At 38.6% G+C, this 22,146-nt stretch overlaps 1 protein-coding gene across 6 annotated transcripts in view; it reads right to left on the reverse strand.

Moving 5' to 3' along the window:
* PTPRA (protein tyrosine phosphatase receptor type A) overlaps window positions 1-22,146 on the reverse strand; it is a 184,851-nt gene that overhangs the window by 22,121 nt on the left and 140,584 nt on the right. For 5 of the 6 annotated variants that reach the window (XM_037811253.1, XM_037811254.1, XM_037811256.1 and 2 more), the window contains 3 exons: window positions 10,475-10,565; window positions 9,359-9,435; window positions 5,191-5,227 (listed from right to left, as the gene is read on the reverse strand). In XM_037811253.1, coding sequence (XP_037667181.1) covers window positions 5,191-5,227; window positions 9,359-9,435; window positions 10,475-10,565 — 205 coding nt within the window. Of the gene's footprint in view, window positions 1-5,190; window positions 5,228-9,358; window positions 9,436-10,474; window positions 10,566-14,955; window positions 15,050-22,146 lie in introns of all 6 variants that reach the window. The other variant, XM_037811257.1, reaches the window with a different exon arrangement.

A 22,146-nucleotide genomic window follows, 5' to 3' on the forward strand; every position in this document is an offset into this window, starting at 1 on the left:
AAAATAAACAAAACATAGTCCCTCCCCTATAAGGACTCAGGGTTCAGCAGACGAATTAGTAAACAAACAATGAGACTTCTGGTTAAATATGGCAGATTGAGCAAATGCTTTTATTTTTATTCCTTCCTAAAACTCGGCAAAAATGACAACAAAAGAATAAAAAAGGTATAAACCCACAAGAACAAGGGAAATGGGAGAGGAAATATCAGTGGGCAGGAGATGTAACCCTGTTTTGGAAGTGAGATACTAGACAGAAGCAGCTGTCAACAAGAAGCACATGGATCACCTGCAGATGCTTGGAAAGGCTCAGGAGCCAGAGAGGTGGGTGAAAGCAAGAGGCATGGAACAAGACTGTAAACGGAACAGCTAGACCTCCAGCTTCCCTTCCTCACTCAAACAGACAATGGCTGCTTGATTCCCTGGAGAAAATGGAATTGGAAAGGCTTCAGGGTCCAGGACACCATGTACAACTGACTGGAGTGGGGCACAGTTAGCTCCATACTGGAAATGGGGGATTGAGTGAAAGTGTACATAATGAATGATGAAAATCCTAGGCATGTGAACTCTCAGAATGTAGTCAGTTTATGCTATTTGGACGGGAAATTGACTGGCCAAGAGAAAAGACCTAATGACACGGCAAAATGAAAAGAGCTCCACTTAGTCATCAAGTAGGGAAGCCTAGCTATGGCAAGTTCTGCCCAGGTGCTTCCAAGAAGCTTTAAGTGTATCATACTTAAATATGGGAGGTGCCACTATTGGGCCAACTTTCTTGTAGATAACATCTATCAACTCTGGACAAAAAATAAAAATTGCATGTACTTGAAAGCAGGCAAATCCTGGATGGAGGTTGACACTTAGCCTGAGTGCAGGTCTCAGTCTATACACACTGGGATAAGCACCAAGTCTAATGGCCCGAAGAACTAGAGGACAGAGGTCAAGGGAACCAAAGGAGCTGGAAACTAAGGGAAGAGACCTTGGGGAGCCAGGAGGAAGGGTAGAAGGGAGGGAGTCTCAAAATCTGCATATAAACTCTGTCCAAATATCTGACTCCTAAATCACATATAACGTTGGGACTGAATTGAACTGATATTGCAACTGCTACCTGCCTCAGGGTAGACAGTTTGAAATTTGAGTTTAGCTAAGAACTGTCAGCTAACATACAAATACCAATACTCTCTAGAAGAACATAACAGAATCCAGAATTTCTACAATGTATTGTTCATAACATAGAGGATACAATCCCAAATTACTCAGCGTATGAATAAACAGGAAAACATGACCTACATTCAAGAGATGGGGACCAACACTGAGATGATTCAAATACTGGAAACAGCAGAAAAGGATTTTTAACAGGCATGCACAAGGAGAATGAAAAGATAGGAAATCGCAGCCAAGAAACAAAAACTATTTTTAAAAATGGCCATTCTTATACTGAAAAATGTAATATCTGAAATAACAAAAATTCATTGGATGGGCTTAATAGCAGTTGGAGATGACAAAGAATCAGTAAACTTCAAGACAGACAATAAATGATACCCAATATGAATAACAGCGAGAAAATAGAAAATGAACAGAGCTTGCAGGACTATATAAAAATGTCTAACATACATGTAATTGAAATCCCAGGAGAGGAGAAAAAGATTGGGCAGAAAAAATAGAGGCCAGAATTTTCCCAATGTGGTGTATGAGTTACACTTACAATTTCAGTGAATCCTAAGCATGATAAATACAAAGGAAACCATATCTAGGTACACTGGAGTCAAACTGCTAAAAATAAAAAATAAAGATAAAACTTAAAACAGCAGGAGAAAATTGATATATTACATAGAAGAACAATGATTTAATGATAGCTGACTTAGAAGAAAATGGAGGTCAGAAGTCAATAGAACATCTTTAAAGTAGGGAAAGAAAATAGAAAATAAACAAAAGCATAACCCCATAATCCTATATTCAGTGAAAATATTCTTCAATAAAGACATTTTAAATAAAAGAAAATGAAGACAATTTGTTGTCAGGAGACCTACATTACAATTAATGCTAAAGGAAGATCTTTTAGGATGAAGAGAAATAATAGATGGAAACTTAGATCTTCAGAAAGCAACAAAATGGTAAATATAAAAGCCTCTTTTTTCCTAATTGATGGCTCAAAGCAAAAGCTGTGAAGTTTATAATGAATGTGGATGCAATACATATGAAAACTTCAACATAAAGGACAGAAGGGGGGATGGACCTATATTGCTGCAAAGTTCTACATTTTATGTGAAGTGGTATACAGTATTAACACTTTAATAAGAACAACATTTTATGTGAAGTGGTACAGTATTAACACTTCAATAAGAACAGAAGGCCAAGGATTTCTAGACTTTTTAGCAAAACTGTCAACAAAAAGAGACTAAAACCAAAATAAAAAGGGAAATTAGAGATAATACAGGGAGCAGAAGAAAAATTTAAAATTCAATAAATATATAAAATTTACCCATATATCCATCCACTGAATCCATGGAAACAAGAATGGATACAATGAGAAAAATAATAATTAAAAAATGAGAAGGTCTTTTGAAATTAAAAATATGAGAATCAAAATAAAATTAGCAATAGAAGATTGGAAGAAAAAGTTGAAGAAGTCCCCTAAAAAGTAGAGCAAATAGAAGATGGGACTGGAAAGACAAGTAAGGAACCAGAATCTAAAGAGGTAGAGGACAGGTAAAGGAAGATTTGTCTTTCAGAGATAATGGAATATCACTGTAGGATTTTCATGAGAGTCCTGAGAAAGGTTTTACATTGAGAGAGGCCAATCTGGTGGTAGGAATGCAAGGAGCAAGGCTAGAGTCCGGGCTACTGCAACAGACCTGGAAGAAAAAATGGGAGTAAGGTAGTGTGGCAGACACGATCAACTTTAGAGAAAGAAAGAAGAGAACTAGTCATAGGTAGAGTGAGGGACAGGTAGGAGAGCTGGATGATCGCAAATTTGGCTTGGTTGATTAGGTGGACTACATTCTAGTCATTGTAACAATCAGAGAATACGGGAGGAAGGGCAGTTTTAGAATTAAGGAAGAGTCATATTTTAGTTTCTTTCATGCTGAATCTAAGGAGTCTGGGGGGTATCCAGGTGGAGGTGCACAAACTTCATTTGAAATGTGGTTCAGTGCTAAAGAGAGGCAGCAGCCAATGGAAGACAGGTGGGTATAGAAGAAACTCTCACAAAGAATAGAGGGGGAGAAGAAAAGAAACGGTCGAATCCAGAATGCTGTGGATCCTCAGCATTACTGAAATTAGATAGAATAAAAAGACTAGGAAGGAGACTACGGAGGAGTGGATGGAGAGACAAGAGGGGAACTCAGAGAACATGGAGCCATGAAAGCCAGTTATGGAGCTTCAAGGAAACAAATTTGGGGAGAAACTGTATTTAAGGGACAGAAGGAGAAATAAAAGTCCAAGCAGGAACATTCAGAGAAATGAGAAAATCAAGAGAACTGATTATCAGAAAATAATGACAGGAAATAATGAAAGAGAGTCCACGGAAATAATGAATGAAATACTCTGGAGCAGTTCAAGAGGTTCTGAGAAAAGGACAATCAGGAAGTCATAAGAAATTTTAATTCAACAAGTATTTTTTTGTCAAGAAGGCCTAGGGCAAATAAAGAGAGCAAGAAACTGCATGTGGTTGATGGTACCAAAATCTTCACTGAATACGCGGTATGTGAGCAGGGCTTTGGAGGGGAGACCTGAAACTGACTGATGGTTACAGAGGAAGAGAAAGCTGGAGTCTCACTGGGCAATGGCCAGGCCCTGTTGGGGCAAGGAGGATCTGAGGCTTTCCCTGACCTGCTTATTTTATTCTCTATCACAGCACTGCCCGATAGAACTTTTTACAATGATGAAAATGTTTTATATCTACACTGTCTAATATAACCTATAGCTGTATGTGAAATGTGGCTAGTGTGACTGAGGACTTAATTTTAAATTTTATTTAAATAATAAAAAATTTAATTTTAAATAGCCACATGTGATTAGTAGCTACTATAATGAACAGCATAGCCACTTACCAAAATTTGTGTCAATATATTTATTTGCTGTAAATATCTAATGACTCCAAAATGTCAGGGATCATATCCTATTTTACTCCCCTACACATTTCCATTACCTAGGTATGTGCCTAGCACATAATAGGTGGTCAATAAATATTTGTTGAATGACTGAATGAATGGGCTTTTATGGACACAAAAACATCAATTATCTTTTACTTTTTTTTTAAATGCCAGCTTCATTTAAGAATGGTCTTGATGGTGCAGTTAAAATGATTCATTTTATTAATTACTTTTTGTTTGTTTTGTTTTAAATTGTTTATGTTTTTAAGTCTGTCTTCAAAGTACACCTAATATGATTAATTGTGCCTTTAACAAAATCCTTCAATATCTAAATGAATTCAGTATCTAAACACATCTTCATCAACTAAATTAGGAGAGGGGAAAAAATTTCAAATCACAGACCAGTAAACAATCACAAATCATATATGTAATTACTGTTTTTAAATTTTAAAAAGAAAAATTACCAAGGTAACATATTCTGAATTATATTAATTACTTTTTTTTTTTTTTTAAATTACCTTTTAATGCTATAAAAATTAGGATATTTTTGCTAGGATCTCAAGGGTGGGGATATTTGTTAGAATAGCAGGCTATTTCTGCAGTACATGTACAGGACCATGGCACTGGGTCCCTGCTCTGAGGGTTCCTAGACTACTTATCTGCAAATACTAGTGGAACTCAGGCCCATGAATTGAAGGAAAAGAAGAACTAGCCAGAAACCCTGTGTGGTGGGCAAGCCTCTCTAGAGACTGACTCCAAATTTGAACTCTGAGCAGCCTGGCTAGAACCTAAGGATTCCAACTACCCCAAGAGCAGAGTACCTCATTAAACTGTGTTTTGTGTATGTATGTGTATATGCAGCCTTCTCCAGTCTTTTTTATACAAATATACAAAAGGTTTTCTTTTAAACGACCCCTGGATACTAAATTATCAATATGGAAGCCTTTAGTTGTAAACCTGGAAGGCAGATTACATTTCTTTCAGGCCGTAATAATTACAGAAAAGCATCTGCTTAATCTATTTATTAGCATTTGAAAGAAAAACCCAAACCCATTATGGGGTCATGGTTGAGCCCAAGAGTAAAGAGCTGTCACTGCTTTACCTTGTGCAGCAATGAATTTGTTCTTTTCTTGGTAGCCCTGTGGGGAAGAAAAAGGAGGTGACAAATAAATATATAGAGAAATGAAAGTTTGGAGTCTTGACACCTAACCAATTAGCAAAGCCTCCCTTATGAAAAGGACTAAGCAATTGACAAGGGTTTCCGTTCGAAAAACTCCCAAGCTGGAAAGAGCCAAAGACTATAAAACTCAAATGGTCTAAGTGGTCTTTTCTTTTCTTTCTTTTTTTATCATCATTTTATTGAGATATATTCACATACCACGCAGTCATACAAAACAAATCGTACTTTCGATTGTTTACAGTACCATTACATAGTTGTACATTCATCACCTAAATCAATCCCTGACACCTTCATTAGCACACACACAAAAATAACAAGAATAATAATTAGAGTGAAAAAGAGCAATTGAAGTAAAAAAGAACACTGGGTACCTTTGTCTGTTTGTTTCCTTCCCCTACTTTTCTACACATCCATCCATAAACTAGACAAAGTGGAGTGTGGTCCTTATGGCTTTCCCAATCCCATTGTCACCCCTCATAAGCTACATTTTTATACAACTGTCTTCGAGATTCATGGGTTCTGGGTTGTAGTTTGATAGTTCCAGGTATCCACCACCAGCTACCCCAATTCTTTAGAACCTAAAAAGGGTTGTCTAAAGTGTGCGTAAGAGTGCCCACCAGAGTGATCTCTCGGCTCGTTTTGGAATCTCTCTGCCACTGAAGCTTATTTCATTTCCTTTCACATCCCCCTTTTGGTCAAGAAGATGTTCTCCGTCCCACGATGCCGGGTCTACATTCCTCCCCGGGAGTCATATTCTAAGTGGTCTTTTCAAAGTGAATTATTCATGAATACTGGGATAATATTCAAACATCAACTCCAGGCCAGACCATGTTTCTGATAATTTATCATCAGTTGACAACGTAGGTTTTAGAGTTAACGGATATGAACCCTCTAAGGTAGAAGCATATGTGTTGGTTCCAGGGATGAAGCTAGACCTACACTAGGAAGAAAAAAGAGTTATTTTCTTGATGATGCTTTACCCAGGTGCACTAACTTTCTGGCTATAGCCTACAGGTATGATGGATCTCCTTCCAGTTTGACAAGGGTTCTCCATTACAGGCAGTGAGAAACAAGAAGCAAAGGAACCTGGGGATGCCACACATCAAATAAGCGGCCTCTGAAAAACTGACAACTGTACTGAAAATTGGTTGACACTGTAAGGTGGTTCACTCAGCATCCCGCTTCTAGCTTCACTTCCTCACTATAGAGACAGGGAAGCTAAAAGCTAAATTTCCTAGATTCCCTTGCAGTTCAGTTCTGCATATGATCTAACTTTTTCCTATCAGATACTCCCACATAAGACTCGAGGAAGAAGTGAACAATGTGAGATGGTGATTATGCTAGAAAGATCTGGTATCTGAGCAAGCATGACTGTAGAAGCATCTGGTTCTTCAGGAGCACCTACACAGAGTTTTCACTATGACAGTCACATGGGGTGACTGGGCACACCTATGGCTGCTCTGCTCCTGCTTAAGCACTTGACCTTGGCTCACTGGCCCTCCCCCAGACTTTGTAAGCGACCCAATATCTTTTTGTTGTTTGTTCGTTTCCTTTCAATAAACTTTATTTTTTTTAGAGCAGTTTTAAGTTGACAGAAAAATTGCACAGAAAAGTACAGAGTTCCTATATATACACACATTACCCAATATCTTTTAATAAACCCCTTCCTGTAATAAAAGAGTATACAAAGAAGTGGACTCTGTTGTCTGCTAATAACTCCAATGGACACACTTGACACTGAAAGCCTTCTCAGATCAAGTCCCTAACAATCTTCTAAGCCTTATCACCACCACTCCCCATCTTGAACCTTTCCCGTCTCTGTGACTTTGCTGATGCTTCTTTTTGCTTTGAAGTCTCTGCCCATCTTGCTTCTCCTGAATAACTCTAACTCACCCTTCAATACTGAACTCTCTTGGATGACTAAATCGGGCTGAATGTTCTTTCTCTGAGCCGCACAAAACCTGGCAATACTTCCTTTATAACCCATAGCAAGTGACAGGAAACAATCTACTTGTGTGTCATATCGGGGACTATGTCGTATCTTGGTAACCTATGGCCCTATCCACAGTGTTTAGCAAACGGCAGGTGCTCAAACAATGAGGACTAAGTTCAATAAACCTAAATCTTTAATCCCTGTCTCCTACTCATGGTTAAGCACAGGCTTTTTTTCTGCTTTTCTACCTTCACTGAGTTCATAAGCACCTTCAATTTAACTCTCTGTATCTAAACTCTTATTCCACCTATTAATAACTCTTCCACAGCCATCAAGACATTGGGGAATGCCCTATTTTGAGCTGCAACTCAGGAGAGCCAAGGGAGAAGCCTCGTTTCCTCCTGCTTGCCCATCACCACCATGAGTAGACCCATGTTACCTGCTGGCTAGCTTTAACATCCAAATAATCTGTGTCTTCACCTTTAGTGGGGGAGAGTCAAAACTGGTTCTGGTAGCAGATGCTGCTGTTTATTAACTATGACCCCCCTTTTCTGTGCTGCACCCAAACAATGATGGAAATACCTGGGTTCTTAATGATGTCAATGAGACATGGAATTAGCCAACCCTAGAACTGGCTTACATTTGCCTTCATATCATATGAAATAAACAAATGTTCCTGTCTAGACCAAATGAGTTGAGTATTTTTTCTTACTTGCAGCTGGAAGCACCCTAACTGATATTCTGTACTCTTCTGCATAATATTAAAGTCAACCTGTTCCTCCCAACCTCTTCATCACAATCCTTGATATGTCCCAGGAATCCTAGTTGATTACTATCCTTTCTGCATTTTCTGTATCTCCCACACCAATCATTTCTCTAATCAGAGTTCCTTTCCTTTCAATTACCAACATGTGACCATCATTGTTAAACATATATACAGGCACAACAGCAAATACATTCTAGTGAGGATGCCCAGACTGCTCCTTTTCTGAAGCCCATTTGATAGCCTATTTTCCTGTTCTTCCATCTTTTCCTTTTTTATCCCAAGCCTTGCTCTTTCACTTTTCCAAGACTTCCAGTTTTTTGATCCTACCTCCTTCCCCTACTACATTAATTCATTCCTAACATCACTTCCTTTCTTGACTGAACCTGAAACTCTTGGCTGATTACTTGTAACAGTGATATTCTCTAGCCTCCTTTGTCTGAATACATGTTCTCTGCACATCACTAATCCCACAGTACAGGTGGAGAAAATTACACAACCAAGGCTCCTAGATATTGATGATTTTGCATCTAAGCTAGGCCCTCAGTGCAGGTAGACGTGCCTTTTATTTTCCCTTTTCAGTATCCTTTCTTATAGGTCTCAGAAGTTATTCTAAAACTTCACTTCTCTCAAGTCACAGCTCAATCCCTTTCTTACAGCACATAACCATGACTTTACTTCCTAGAGAAAACAGATGACAACAGGTACACGTTCCCTCAGCTTGCTATACTCACACATACAAGCCACCTCTAATTCCATACCCTACTTTACCATCAATCTCAAAGGAATATACGCCCCTTCTTATGTTCAACACTAATCTTTCCACTAGATTCTTCATTCCATTTCCTTCCTTCTCCTCATGCATCCTGCTTCAGTAGTCAGGCTTGTTCTAGCTAGCTAGCTCGCTCTCCCTCTCTCTCTTTATTCTTTTTGAACTCTCTACTGGCTCCTTCCCCAAAGCCTCTCACATCATCTCTACATTCTCTAAATCACCCTTAAAAACCTCCTCCCAGCCCCTGGTTCACAGGACACACAAATAACCAGACTCATCTGGTGTCAAGTATTCTTGCCCTGTTGCCTGTTATTTTTACCATAGAGGGCAAGGCCTGCTTTTGTTCTTAGTTATTTGAATAAGCTCAAAAAAGGATTCATTAATTTTTACAGAAAAATACAAACTTTAATTCAGATTTCTTTGAGAAAGATGACAGGATAACAGAAGAACACATTCTATACTATTTGACATATTAAAATTTTTTTTTCAGTTACTTAAAAAAATCAGTTTCCTCAGGGAAAATTTAAAATGACAAGTGTCCCTCCTAACCATAGCTGGGAAGGAGCCGTTAGATGGTAGCCAATGGTCATTAAAGGGAATGAGAAAAGCTCGAGTTCCTTACATTGATGAAGGAAGCATTGATGTAATCCGAATCTGGAACCCCTTCAACTGGTGTCAGGTGGACTCTAGAGTGGTCATCTACAAAAAAAAGCAACAATTAATATTTCAATACAATCCAGTTTTATTTCGCACTGTTCCCAATGCAACCAGGCCAGCTGAGACATCTATGCCTATGTGTACAGATAAACACACATATACAAATGTCACTGCAACACTATTTATAACAGAAAAAACTGAGAATCACTTCAACTATCATTAGGTGGCTCGTTAAGATAGATCCACAATATAGAATACGAAGCAGTTGATAAAAAGGAAAGCGAACACTTTCGTTTATTCACAGATGGATTTCCAATATATTGTTAAGTGAAAAAAGTCACAGAGCAATGTGTACTGTATACCAATTTTATTTTTAAAAGCAATCTATATATATACATACCCACACATACATACGCACATAAGAAGACATAAGTTTCTGTAATTGCCTTGTGTAGTGGTCTCTAATCTTTTTTGGTCCCATGACTCATCAATAAAAAATTTGAGCAGACACCTCTGATACATGTACTTCTACTGATAAATTATGCATATCTACTAATATATTATGTACCCTCCAAAAAACCAGAATATTTTTAAAGGATGAATTTAAAAAACAAATATAATTATAAAGACAGGTGCCAACATTTTCCTCTTGCACCCTCTTTGATTATGCACATCCCAGAAGAAAGACATGGAAAAATGTCTGATAGATTACAGATCAACTGACTAGAAGTGGCTAACTCTCGGGGTGGGGGATGGTGATGAAGAGAACTCTGTGTTGTTGCATTACAAAAGCCCCCACAGCAACAACAAACCCCTTCCTCTCTGGCCCTAAGGAAACTGCTCTCCCTGGCCTCCTAGAAACTTCAGGCCTGCCCCCCAAACAAACCTTGGTCAACCACCCCAACTAACCCTGTGAGCATCTGGGGTCAACTGAGGAGCCATAAACTCTCTTTCAGCCTAAAGGTTCAACTCTACTCTTGTTACCAACCCTTCTGTGACGGCAAGATTCTTTCCATCTTCAGATACTCTGCCTAGAGATGTAAGTTCAGGATACATTCCAAGAAACCCTACAAACACTCACAAGGCAAGATGTTTACATATCGATTTTTTTCCTTGTTTTCCTCCTTAGAGGCAGCTTCACAGGTGGCCTGGATAGGACAAGCAGGAAGAGCCTGAAAGGTTAAGAGAAATTAGAGGAGTTATTAAGGGGGATAAACATCAAGCTTGCAAACTGCTGTACCAGACCCCGACCAGACAGCAATTTCTACCTTTTCTTGCAAGGAAGAACATGGGTCCAGGTGAATACTCACAGCTTAAACACAGGGAGTACACTTCTCCCCTAAATAGTTTGACGAGTTCTTTAGAGTTTACTACCAAGAATCCCTAGAGAGCAGAATGCCCTTCCTGTCACTGTAAGTACAAGATACCTTTGTGTTTAGGGTCCCGCTACAATGCTGGGCCACAATGGACATTCCTGTAAGTGGGGATAGGGCCATAACTGAAAGGATGGGCCATTTATCCCCAAACTAATCACCATGAAAAGATGAGATGCATCTCAGAGTGGGCCACACAGAAGGGTTCTGGATGGTCAGCTGAGTTTAGACCCTCTCTTAGGCATGGCACCCTAGCCTATAGCATCATGTAGCAAGGAAGCAAGGATTGGTGGGGGGAAGACATTCACATGCATGCAGCAGTTAGGAAGCAGAGGACTTGGGTGAAGTGATGTTGAATCTGTAGCAGTTTTGAAGCAAATTAAATTAGGTAGTGCCAGGAGGTATGTGGGTAAGCATAAAGGGTTTGGGGTGAGACAGTCCGGGTTGTGTGAACTTGAGCAACTCCTTCAAATTCTCTGGGCCCAAGTCTCCTCATCTGTAAAATTGGAATAATAATACCTGCCGCATAAGGAGTAAATGGGATAATTTCATGTTTGGCCTAGATAAGAAATTAAATAAATTATTTTTATGGAAGTGGAAAGCTGAACTTTATTATTTTAACTGTTTTCCTCCTATATGCTCTGTATTATCAAAACTAAGAAAAGAGAAAGTGGAATAGTTTTAAATTCCAATCTAGATAATCTGTCTGATAAAATAATTTGGAAATATATTTTATGAGCCTTAAAAATATTCATACCCTTTAAGAATCTACCTTAAGGAAATAAAAATATCTATGTTCAAATTATTCACTTCATCATCATTTAGAATGATTCAAAACTATAAACAACCTTAGTATCCAGCAGTAGGGGAACAGTTAAGTAAATTATAGTTTGCGTATTATTTTTCATTCATTTTTCAACTAATATATATATCATGTACTTATTACGCACCAGACTAGGTACAGAGTAAACAGTGGAGAATCAAGTGTATATATTGTTCTTGCTTTCAGGGACAATACAAACTTGTGGGTGAAAGAAAGACATTTATAAAATAAGATATAAAAATATTAAGTTATATACCATGATAAATGAGATGAAAGAACAGAATGTTATTAGAGAAATATCAGAAGGGACCAAATTTAGATTAAGTGTAGGTCTTTATGAGGAAGGATGAGTGTGGAAAATAACATTCCAGGCACAGAGAACAGCCATTTATGATGACACAGAGGCAGGAGAAGGCCTGGCTTGCGTGAGAAACCAACAAAAGGTCTGTGAAGCTGTGGTGTAGAAAGCACGGTTGGCAGAGACGGCAGGAGGAGGTGGGTGGAGATGAGATTAGCAAGGTGAAAACATAAATTTCCATGTAGGTCCTTGAATAAGGGGTCTGAATTTTATTTTAAGCAAATTTTATATTAAAGTGGCATCCAATTTATATGTTAAAGAATTACGCTGGCTGCTATGTGGAGAATGGACTGGAGGGAGGCAAGAAACAGATGCATGGAGTGGAGGCATGGTAAAATGATGGTGGCAAAAAAAACAACAACACCCAAATACATAATAAACTAAATGCCAGGACGAAGGGAGCCAATTTTGTCCAAATGGAAACAGGAACTTTAAGAAGGGAGCAAAAATATTTCCTGGGAACCAGCATGACAGTAGTAGGAGAAATTAAAGTGAAAGACCCCAAGATAAAGACAGTCAGGGTCGCATGGTCCATCTGTCCTCACTTACTCAAGAGATTTTCATTTTAGAGTTAAAACCCTGGAGGTTCTGCCTGTTATTTTACTAAGAGAGGTTTACTGAGCTGGACACTTGCACGTGGAATAGAGACAATATTAAGACTGGAACTGCCCAATTCACCTACAGTTTGCCTTTTCTTCCTCCACATAGGCTAGATTTCCACAGGTTTCCTCTGTGGTACAGGGCAGGATGAGCTACAAGTTTTTTAAGCTCTCATGACTAATCCAGAGGTGCTACTTTTCCTGTTCATCCCTTGTCTAAAATGATGTAGAACTGAGGTAGTGATAAAAAGACTCCTGAACACAGTCCTCAATACAGAAGGGTCAGGAATGACAATGGCTATAACCTCACAGTCCTATCAGGATCCCTAAATCCCCCAGTCATGGCAGAGCAAAAGGGAGGCTTCTAAAGGGAAAGTTCAGAAAAAACAGGAGCCAACGCTGACAAGAGAAAAGAGCTTGCCCTAAAGAACATGTGCTAGACGTAAAGGTTCAGACTGAATAACCAAGATCAGCAGTGCTGAAAACAACAGGAACCCTATTCCTTTTAGGTTCTACGCTGAAAAAGCTAGCCTATGGCGCCAGGAAGGAGCAGCAGAACCAGAGAGCTATTAAGATGTTGAATTCTAGAAACACTAGGTGGCATCAAAGACTATTTCATTCCTTGCTCAAATCTTAACTAGAAGCAAGGTTAGGTATTCATTCATTTTTTTTATACCAGTCTTTATTTTTTTTTCTTCTGAAATTTGTTTTTCAATTTTCATATTTATAAAAAAATATATATTTTAAAAAAATCACGTATGTGACCACCACCCAAATTAGTTCTCTTTGGGCCTCTTCTGATCATATTCTCTACCTTCCCTTCTAACAGGTAAAAATTGGAATTTTGTGTTTACTATTCTCTTGTTTTATTTGTATACCATGTATTTTGTACCCTTAATGTACTGTTTTTGTTCAGACTATTTCTTGACAAAACTGGAATAATAATCAAATGGTGACTTTTTGTTTTGTTCACCTATTTTTTCTTGAGATTCATCCAGGTTACATGTACCTGAAGTATGTTCACTTTACTTTGCAGTGTTCCATTATGAGACCTTACCACAATTTATTTATCCATTCTACTACTGATGAATATTGGGTTGCTTACAGTTAATGGTCCTGCTTTGAACACTCATTTATATGTGCTTCCTTGTGCACATGTGTGAGAGTTTCGGGTATGAGTATCTTTAACCTTCCCAGATAAGTCCAAATTGCTTTTCAAAGCAGTTGTACTGACTTATACTCCCACTAGCAATGAAAAACATTCCACTTTTTCTGTATCTTCACCAACATTTGCTGTTATCAGACTTTAAATGTATTAACGTGGGGTTTTTGTGGGCTTTTTTAGAGACATTGTGGATTTACAGAAATATCATGCATAAAATACAGAGGGATTCCTATACATTATTAACACCTTGCATTGGTGTGGCACATTTGTTATAACTGATGAAAGCACATTTTTATAATTGTATATCATTGTCCATGGTTTAACATAGGGGTCACTGTGTTGTGCAGCAATTTGGATTTTTTTTTTTTTTTAATTTCTATTCTAGTAACATACATACAACCTAGGGAATAGGGAGTTAAGGCTTAAATGTGCAGAATTTCTATTTGAGATAACGGAAACGTTTTGGTAATAGATGGTGGTGATGGTAGCATAACATTGTAAACATAATTAACACCATTAAATTATATATTTGAATGTGATAAAAAGAGTAATGTAGTTTTAATTTACATTTCTGATTATTAATGAGGTTTACCATCTTTGCACAGTTTACTGATAAACAGGATTTCCTTTTTGGTCAAGTACTTAGAATTTTCCCATTATTCTATTGGATTGCTTATTTATTTCCTAATTAATCTATAGGAGTTCTTCATATAGTCTAGATATTCACTATTTGTCAGTTATATGCGTTACAAATATCTTTAGCAAGTGTAAAGATATTTTCATTTTCTTTATGGTATCTAAGTTTTGCATCTTAATTTAGTTAAACTGATCAATCTTTCCCTTTACCAGTGTTTTCAGTCTTAAGAAATCCTTTCCCTATTGTAAGATCATAAATATATTTCCTTACATTATCTCTAAGTCTCCTTCATTCTGTCCTTTAAACTTTAGTCTTTACACCAACCAGAACTGATTTTGTGTTTGGTATGAGATATGAGTGTAGTTTCATTTACTCCCATGGGGTTACCCAATTGCCCCAGCACTATTTATTGTAAAGGCCATTCTTTCCCCCACCAAAACTGCAACCAAATTTTTGTCATAAATAGGTTTCCATTTACATATGGTTCTGCTTCTGGGTTCTCTATTTTATTCCACTGGTTGATCCATCTATCCCAGTGCCAATATGGAACTATCTTAATCACTAAAATGTTATAACTCTTCATATCCGGTAAGGCAGATCTCCTCACCTTGTTCTTCTTCTTCAGGAATGTCTTGGCTATTCTTGGATCTTTTCTCTTCCATATAAATTTTAGAATCAGCTTGTCAAGTTCCACAAAAAACCTGTTGGGATTTTTATTGGAATTGCATTGAATCTATATATCAATTTGGGGAGAACTGACATCTTTACAATATTGAGCTTTCTAATCCATTGATCCTATGTCTCCATTAATTTAGGCTGTTTCCTTTAATGTCTTAAAAATTTTTTTCTTAATGATTGTTAAATTTATTCCTACATACTTTATATTTTTAATGCTATTGTAGCATACAAGGCATCTTTTAAAAATCATTAGATTTTCTGTTTGTGGCCTTTGTATAGAAATGCATTAATATTTTATACTATTTTTGTATCTAGCAACCTTACTAAAATAACTTATTAATTCTAATTATTTATCTGACAAGTCTTTGGATTTCTCTGAGGATAACAATATGCTCCTCTGTAAATAATATAAATTTGTTTCTTCCTTTCCAAACCATATACCTTTGATTTCTTTTCTTCCTCACTGCTGTCTGGGATCTCCAGGATACAACTGTAAGTTTGAATCCCCTTCAAATACTCTCACCTAATAGTTACCTGTGACTGAACCCCCTGCAGTGATAAGGAATTTACTGCCTTCCAAGGCAACTCATCTCACCTTGGATCAGTTCTGTTTAGAAGGACCCAACACCCAGATGCAAATTTCTTTTGTAGTGACTACTTAGCCCAGATATCAGTTGGAGCCTTCTCTGCCTCTTAGTAGGTCTGAACTCCCAATTCCCTGGCCTTTAGTCTTTTGAATTCCAAAGTCCTTACCACAGCTCTCACTAATTTCCAGGGGTTTTTACACTGACTCATTTATTTAGAGACAAATCATCCATGCAAAGGCTACTGTGCCCAATTCAACCCAGATGCCATACCTAGTGTTATCATCAGCTTATACACACATACCTTCTTTACCTGGCAATCCAAGAATTTAGCTATGTTTACTAAAGATGGGGGTCCTGAGGGGTTGGATCACATCTCACAATGCACAGATTTTCACCATCTCACTGGCTCTATTTTTCCTCTTTCCTTTTTTCTCTTTCTCCTATCCCCTTCCTCTCAGGAGGTAACCAAATTTATTTTTATTAGTATTATTTTTTTTTACATTGAGCATGCCTTAGGGATCTCAGTAAAGTGGCTTTTCAAAGCATTTCTTTTAAACAAATTCAATACTTCCCCCCTAAGACAAATGCTGATAAATAAAAACGTTCCAGCTTGTTACTCAGATGAAAGCCATTGCCTGGAACTTTCAACCATAGATTCATAGAAATACACAATCTCCTTTTAGCCTGTCAAATATCTGAAAACAGCTGTCATGTCCTATGCTCCTATGCTTACTGTTCCTTCAGCTGTTCACTGCCATGGTCCAGTTTCTCTCCTTAACAACTTCCTATTTAGTGATATTCCTTCTCAAAAGACATGAACATAAAGACTTGGCACAGTTCAACCAGGGACATCAACCCCTTCATCCCCAGATGCTATATATCCATTAAAGCATACTAAGATACAGCAGATCAAGTTCCCATATAAAAACCTGCTTTTAAAAATATTACAAAAGGAATACGTGTGTTGTAAAATAAATTAAAATAATTCAGCAGAAAGCAGAAATTTTATATTATGTCCCTCTTATTTTCTACCCCTGCTTGCGCATAACTACTGTTAACAGTTCAGAGAATTCTTCAGATGCAAAATGAAAAAAAAAATGCATTAACACATACACAACTATACAAAGATATTTTTTAAAAACAAAAATAGGATTGTACCATGTATATTCCTCTGCAGTTTGTTTTCTAACATAACAATATGACTTGAAGATCTATGTCAATAAATTCATTTTAATAATTACAGAGTTTCATAATGGATGTAAGAAATCATTTAGCTATTCCACTATTTGACAGATATATACTTTTCATTTTATTTCCTTTTGTATTATAAATAATAATCCTAGAAGCTGGGTCAATAGGATAAGACTTTAAATTTTGATAGATCCTGCCAAGTCACCTTTCAATGTCATATCAATTTAACTCTTACCCTTGTGTATAAGAGTACTGGTATTCCCCTATACCTCTGTGCACGCTTCATAGCAATTGTTAAAAATTTTCAAATCTGATACGTCCAAAATCATTTTAATCTGCACTTCCCTGATTATTAGAAGTAGTTGAGCTTCTTTTCATGTGACTATGGACTATTTGTATTTTTTCTGTCAACTGCTATATGTTTCTAATGGGTTGTTTATCTTTTTCTCACAGGTTTCTAGCTCTTTATATATTATGGATAATTATCTGTTTACCTGTGGCAGATACTTTTTCCCAGTTGGTCCCTTATTTCTGATATTGTTTGTCATAGCGCAGTTTAGCATTTTAATGTATTTATTATCTTTCAATCTCTTCTATTCTGGCTTCTGAATCTTGTGTTGCTTAGAAAGGCCTTCTCTGTTCCACTATTATAAATATATTATCCTATGATGGTAGACACAAATTGATGTGTTTGCCCTATGTGCTATTCCCCTTCTTCTCTGGCCAGGACTGACTTAGCCAAGCAGTCATACATGGCCCACTTTGGACCAGCTGGAATTTCTTTCCCAGGATTTTGAAACTTGGAAAGAAGCAGAGTCACAACACAGAAGCTCCCTAGAGGGGCCTCAGAGCCACCAGGGCAGGGCCTGGTTTGCCCAAGGCTTGGCAGCCCAACTCATCTTTCAATTCAGCCAGCTTCCCCAGTGTCTTCTCAACTGATAGTTTTGCTTGGTTTTTGCTAATTTAGTTGAGTTGTCTTCTTGTTTTATCAAAGAACCTTAATTGACTTAGCAGTTAGAATCTGAGAGTGGGTTGTAGCTGAGAGTCTCTTGGGGGGAAATCTGATATGAATCTAATCACTGGGTTCAGAAGGAGGGAAAGAACTATCAACCAATTTCAAGGATGGGAAAAAGCAGGCTGCTCGTGGTTCACAGCTGTGCAATAGTTACTCTAGTTATTGCTTGTGACCACCTAGGATGTATACTAGCTGGTAGTTAAGGAGTAAGGGAGTCCCAAATAAAAGGAGACTAGAAATGGTGATAGCAAGGAATGAGGATGATTACTTCTGACAATATTAGACTACAAAAACAAGAAAAAGCCCAGTTCCAACACCAAATGCTCATCTTCAATCATACAGAACAAAACTCAGGGGCTTTCTATGACTATGCCATGTATTGTGCTAAACCAATGTTAAGATTTCAGAATTCTCATTTCTGAATTTTAAATCCAATTGAATTCACATCATTTCTTAGTTGCTTATATGGAAGATAAGGCTTAAAGTGAGATAACCAAAATGAAGCTGAAGGGACTCTGAGAAAGTAAACTTCCAAACCTTTCTGTTGTGCTCTCTACTGCTTGCTTTCACTAAGAAAAATGCCCTAAACTCCAGTTCTCATTGCTCATGGATAATCAGCATGCAAGCATAACACAATCTGGAGGGTAATATACATAATCAAGATAGAAATGCAAAGAGCTAATACCTGAAAAAACTGCAGGAATTCACTGACTTGGATCATCAAAAATCACAGGAACAGTTAATGATATATATATTTTAAGGTTGTTAGACCAAGGAAGGAAGAGCATAATTTTTGGATACGGACAAATTTCCAGCTATGGCATGATCAACTGAACTTCTGCAATTAGTGTAACAGCTCAGGTAACTGGCAACAGCTCTAACACTGGCCTAGGTGGCCAGTGAAAACCAGGACTGAATGCTGGATTCAGCTAGGTGACAATGAAAAGCCAGAAAGTTCTCAATACAAAGTAGAGGAGATGATAATGTTACATGGGGTTTAACAGCCACAACCTTCCTACCGAACATCATTACCTGTCCCTGATGGGATCCACAACATGTGCCTTCTTGAAGAGTTGTACACCGGTGAGGAAAGCAATGGAATTTTTCAGAAGTGCTTTCCTGGCTGTTCTCACCAGAGTGAGATGCTGAAGGAAGGGATTAGCAGCAAAATGGGATTCTTGATCCTAGGAGGTTGGAAGGAGCCCTGGAGGCCATGGTCATCAGGATCAGAGAGTTCCTGTTATGGATAATTCATTGTGCAGCTCCCAATAATGGAAGTGGGAGGCAACCAGCCTAGGTCAGTTGAGGGGGTCTGATAGAACTGCCATGCTAGAGGAAGCGCCTCTCTCAGCTAACTCCCAGGACTGGGTCAATTTACAGACCCAGAGCCCTTCAATGAGAGGAAGGCCAGCTACTTGTAAGGAAAAACCCTACCACAGCACATAACCACTTATATACCATGAATCTTCCTATTCATCTTCCCCCAAGAATCTTCAGCCATCTATCAAGGTAACTGTGTACTGGGTAAAGGAAAACACACCTTTTGGGATCTACTGGGGTCTTGTTCTGAGCTAACTAATTCCTGGGGACCCAAGATGCCACTATGATATGCTAGTTAGAAAGGAGCCCTTCCAAGTCAAGTGACAGAAGGTATTCCGGCCTGAACCAGCTTCACATTAGGAACTACCTAATTTTTCAGTGTATGGTTGGAATAGATACCTACAGCAAGTGGCAGAATACCAACCCTGGCTCCCTAACCTACTGAGTAAGGTCTACCATTGTAGAAAGAAATGCAAACCCTGCTGTGCAGTATCCTCTCATAATCAAAAGGCTAAGTCCCAGGTAATCACAGAGATTCCAAGTGCTACAGAAGACTTAAAAGTTACAGGATAATGATGAACTAATCTACACACCACCTCTAAATTTAGTAATGGCATGGAGCAAGTGCTTAATAACCAACACCCACTACTGTGAGGTTTTCTATTACCCTCCTTGGGAGCCACTGAATAGACCAGCACAAAAGGCAAATAGGTCTTTAAGAATGTTAGTAGATTACGGTAAACAGGATCAGGTGGAGAGGTAGGTGTGCAGTTGCTTTTCCAGGTGTACTATCCTTCCTACAGATTAACATAGGTCCTGGTACCAGGCATATTATTATTAATGGGGGCAGTGCATGTTTTTTCCTTTAAGAGGCACAAGATTATCCGAAGCAGTTTCCCTTTCTCACAGCAGGGACAGCCTCCATGATCTATCATCCTGACCTCTCCGTGCTGTGATCTGGTCCATAGGGATTTTGTGTTTCACAGGACATTGACCTGACAACTATGCTGATGGCATCAAGCTGACAAGACTTGAAGAGCAAGAAGTTATGTGCCTTAGATGCATGTGCTAGACATAAATAAAAATAAAGTAGCCTGCCACCTCAGTCAAATTTCTGAAGTCCAAAGGCCTGGGGCATGTCATGATTATCTTCTCCAATATAAAGGACAAGTTGCTGCTCCTTGTCCCACCATCCTTCCCCTGCTAAGAAGAAGGAGCCATGCTTGCTGGACCATTGTGGATTTTGGAGACAATACATACCACATACTGGTGGCCTGCTCTGACCCATTTACTGGGTGATCTGAATAGAGAGGGCGCACCAGCTGATCTAAGCTATAGAGAAATTGGCTTGGGTAGAGTATGGTGAAGCTGAGCAGGAGAATCAAAATGAAACAAGCTGGGATTTGGGGACAAGACCATGCTCCTAGCTTAGTAGTGTGCTCTGGTGGAGACTGTAAGCCTAACCATGGGATACCCAGTATCCAAGTGACTTCAACTGCCCATCATAAAGTAGGTATTATGAGATCCAATAAATCATAAATTTGGACATGACCAACAGGATTCCACCATCAGCTGGAAGTGATGAGTACACAATGCCTGCCACACAACCTCACTCCCTCAATAAACACCTCTGATTTCCTGATGATATTGACAGCTGACCAAAGAAGAAAAAAGTCCAACTTAATATACAAATGGTTCTGTGAGACATGCTGGTTGATGCTGGAAGTAGACTGCTGTGGGGTAACCTACTTAAGTGATGGCTTTGAATGGTAATAAAAGATAAACTTCTTTTATACAGAACTTCAAGCAATGTACTACACTATCTACCTCACTGGAGATCAGGATCTAAACTGATCCTGTATAGTGGATAACTGCAACAAGTAAGATGGGAAATAATTATGCTCCATGTGAGCTCACCTGATGGCACTTACTGCTAAGAACATGGAAATTTTGGTCAGCCCTTTCCCTCAGCATCCTACTGCTGATCCAATGAGCTCATGAACACAGCTGCCATGGTAACAGGGGTACAGGTCATGGGGTCAACAACTCAGATTTCCTCTCACCAAGACCTACCTGGTCTTGTCACTGCAGGGAGCTCCAAAAGCCAGTGGTAAGTACTAAGCCTGTGACCTTGATGTGTCAACGAGAGGATCAGCTACCTACAGGCAGGGTGATAGTAATGGATCCCTTCCACTGAGGAGACACAGCAATTGACTCTTACCACAATATCTATCTGAATTTGCTTCTCATGCCTTATCATGGGATCTTAGGGAACATTACCTCTAAACAAAGAATTCATTCCACAGAAAAAGAGGTATGGCAATGGGATCACATACCCCATCATACAGAAGCAGTTGGTATTATAGATTACAAAACAATAAGAATAGTCTATCAAAGACCCAGCTCTGGTGGTGAAGCTGAGGTGCTGTCTTGTGGAATGTGGTAAATGTTCTGAAATAGTGACCAATAAATGGTGCTATTTTTCCAACAGCCAGATAAAAAGGGTCCAAGCTATTTCATTAACTTTTGCCTGGTAAATGGTCTTCTGCTTCAGCTCTTGCCTCCCTCCCATCTATTCTCCACATTGTGGCTCGTGCTTTTCTCAAAATGCAAATCTGACCACATCAGTCTCACCAAATAACCAGCACACCAAATAACCATCCCTTCTTTCCTCCTTGCTACAAGAGCCCCCATTCTGTAGGGTTGTCTGCCTATCCTCTACGTGACCCGGGAATAATCCGGACTGGTCTCAGCCAGTCACAAATATGATTGGTCCACGGCTTTATACTGTATTCATGACAATCTACAAGCTTGACAATCTGCCCTTCTTCCAGTCTTATCTTTTGCTACTCTCCCTTGAGTGTCTTCCCCGCAACCATAGACAGCCCTTCTTCAATTTTCCGAATGTGCTTTATCTTCGCTCATTTTCACTATACTAACATTTTGCTCCAGCTATTCCCAGTGATGGAATGTCCCTCCCTTCCCCCACCCCCTCCTTTTTCTACTG

Source organism: Choloepus didactylus, chromosome 19 (genome assembly GCF_015220235.1).
Source record: "Choloepus didactylus isolate mChoDid1 chromosome 19, mChoDid1.pri, whole genome shotgun sequence".
NCBI lineage: Eukaryota > Metazoa > Chordata > Mammalia > Pilosa > Megalonychidae > Choloepus > Choloepus didactylus.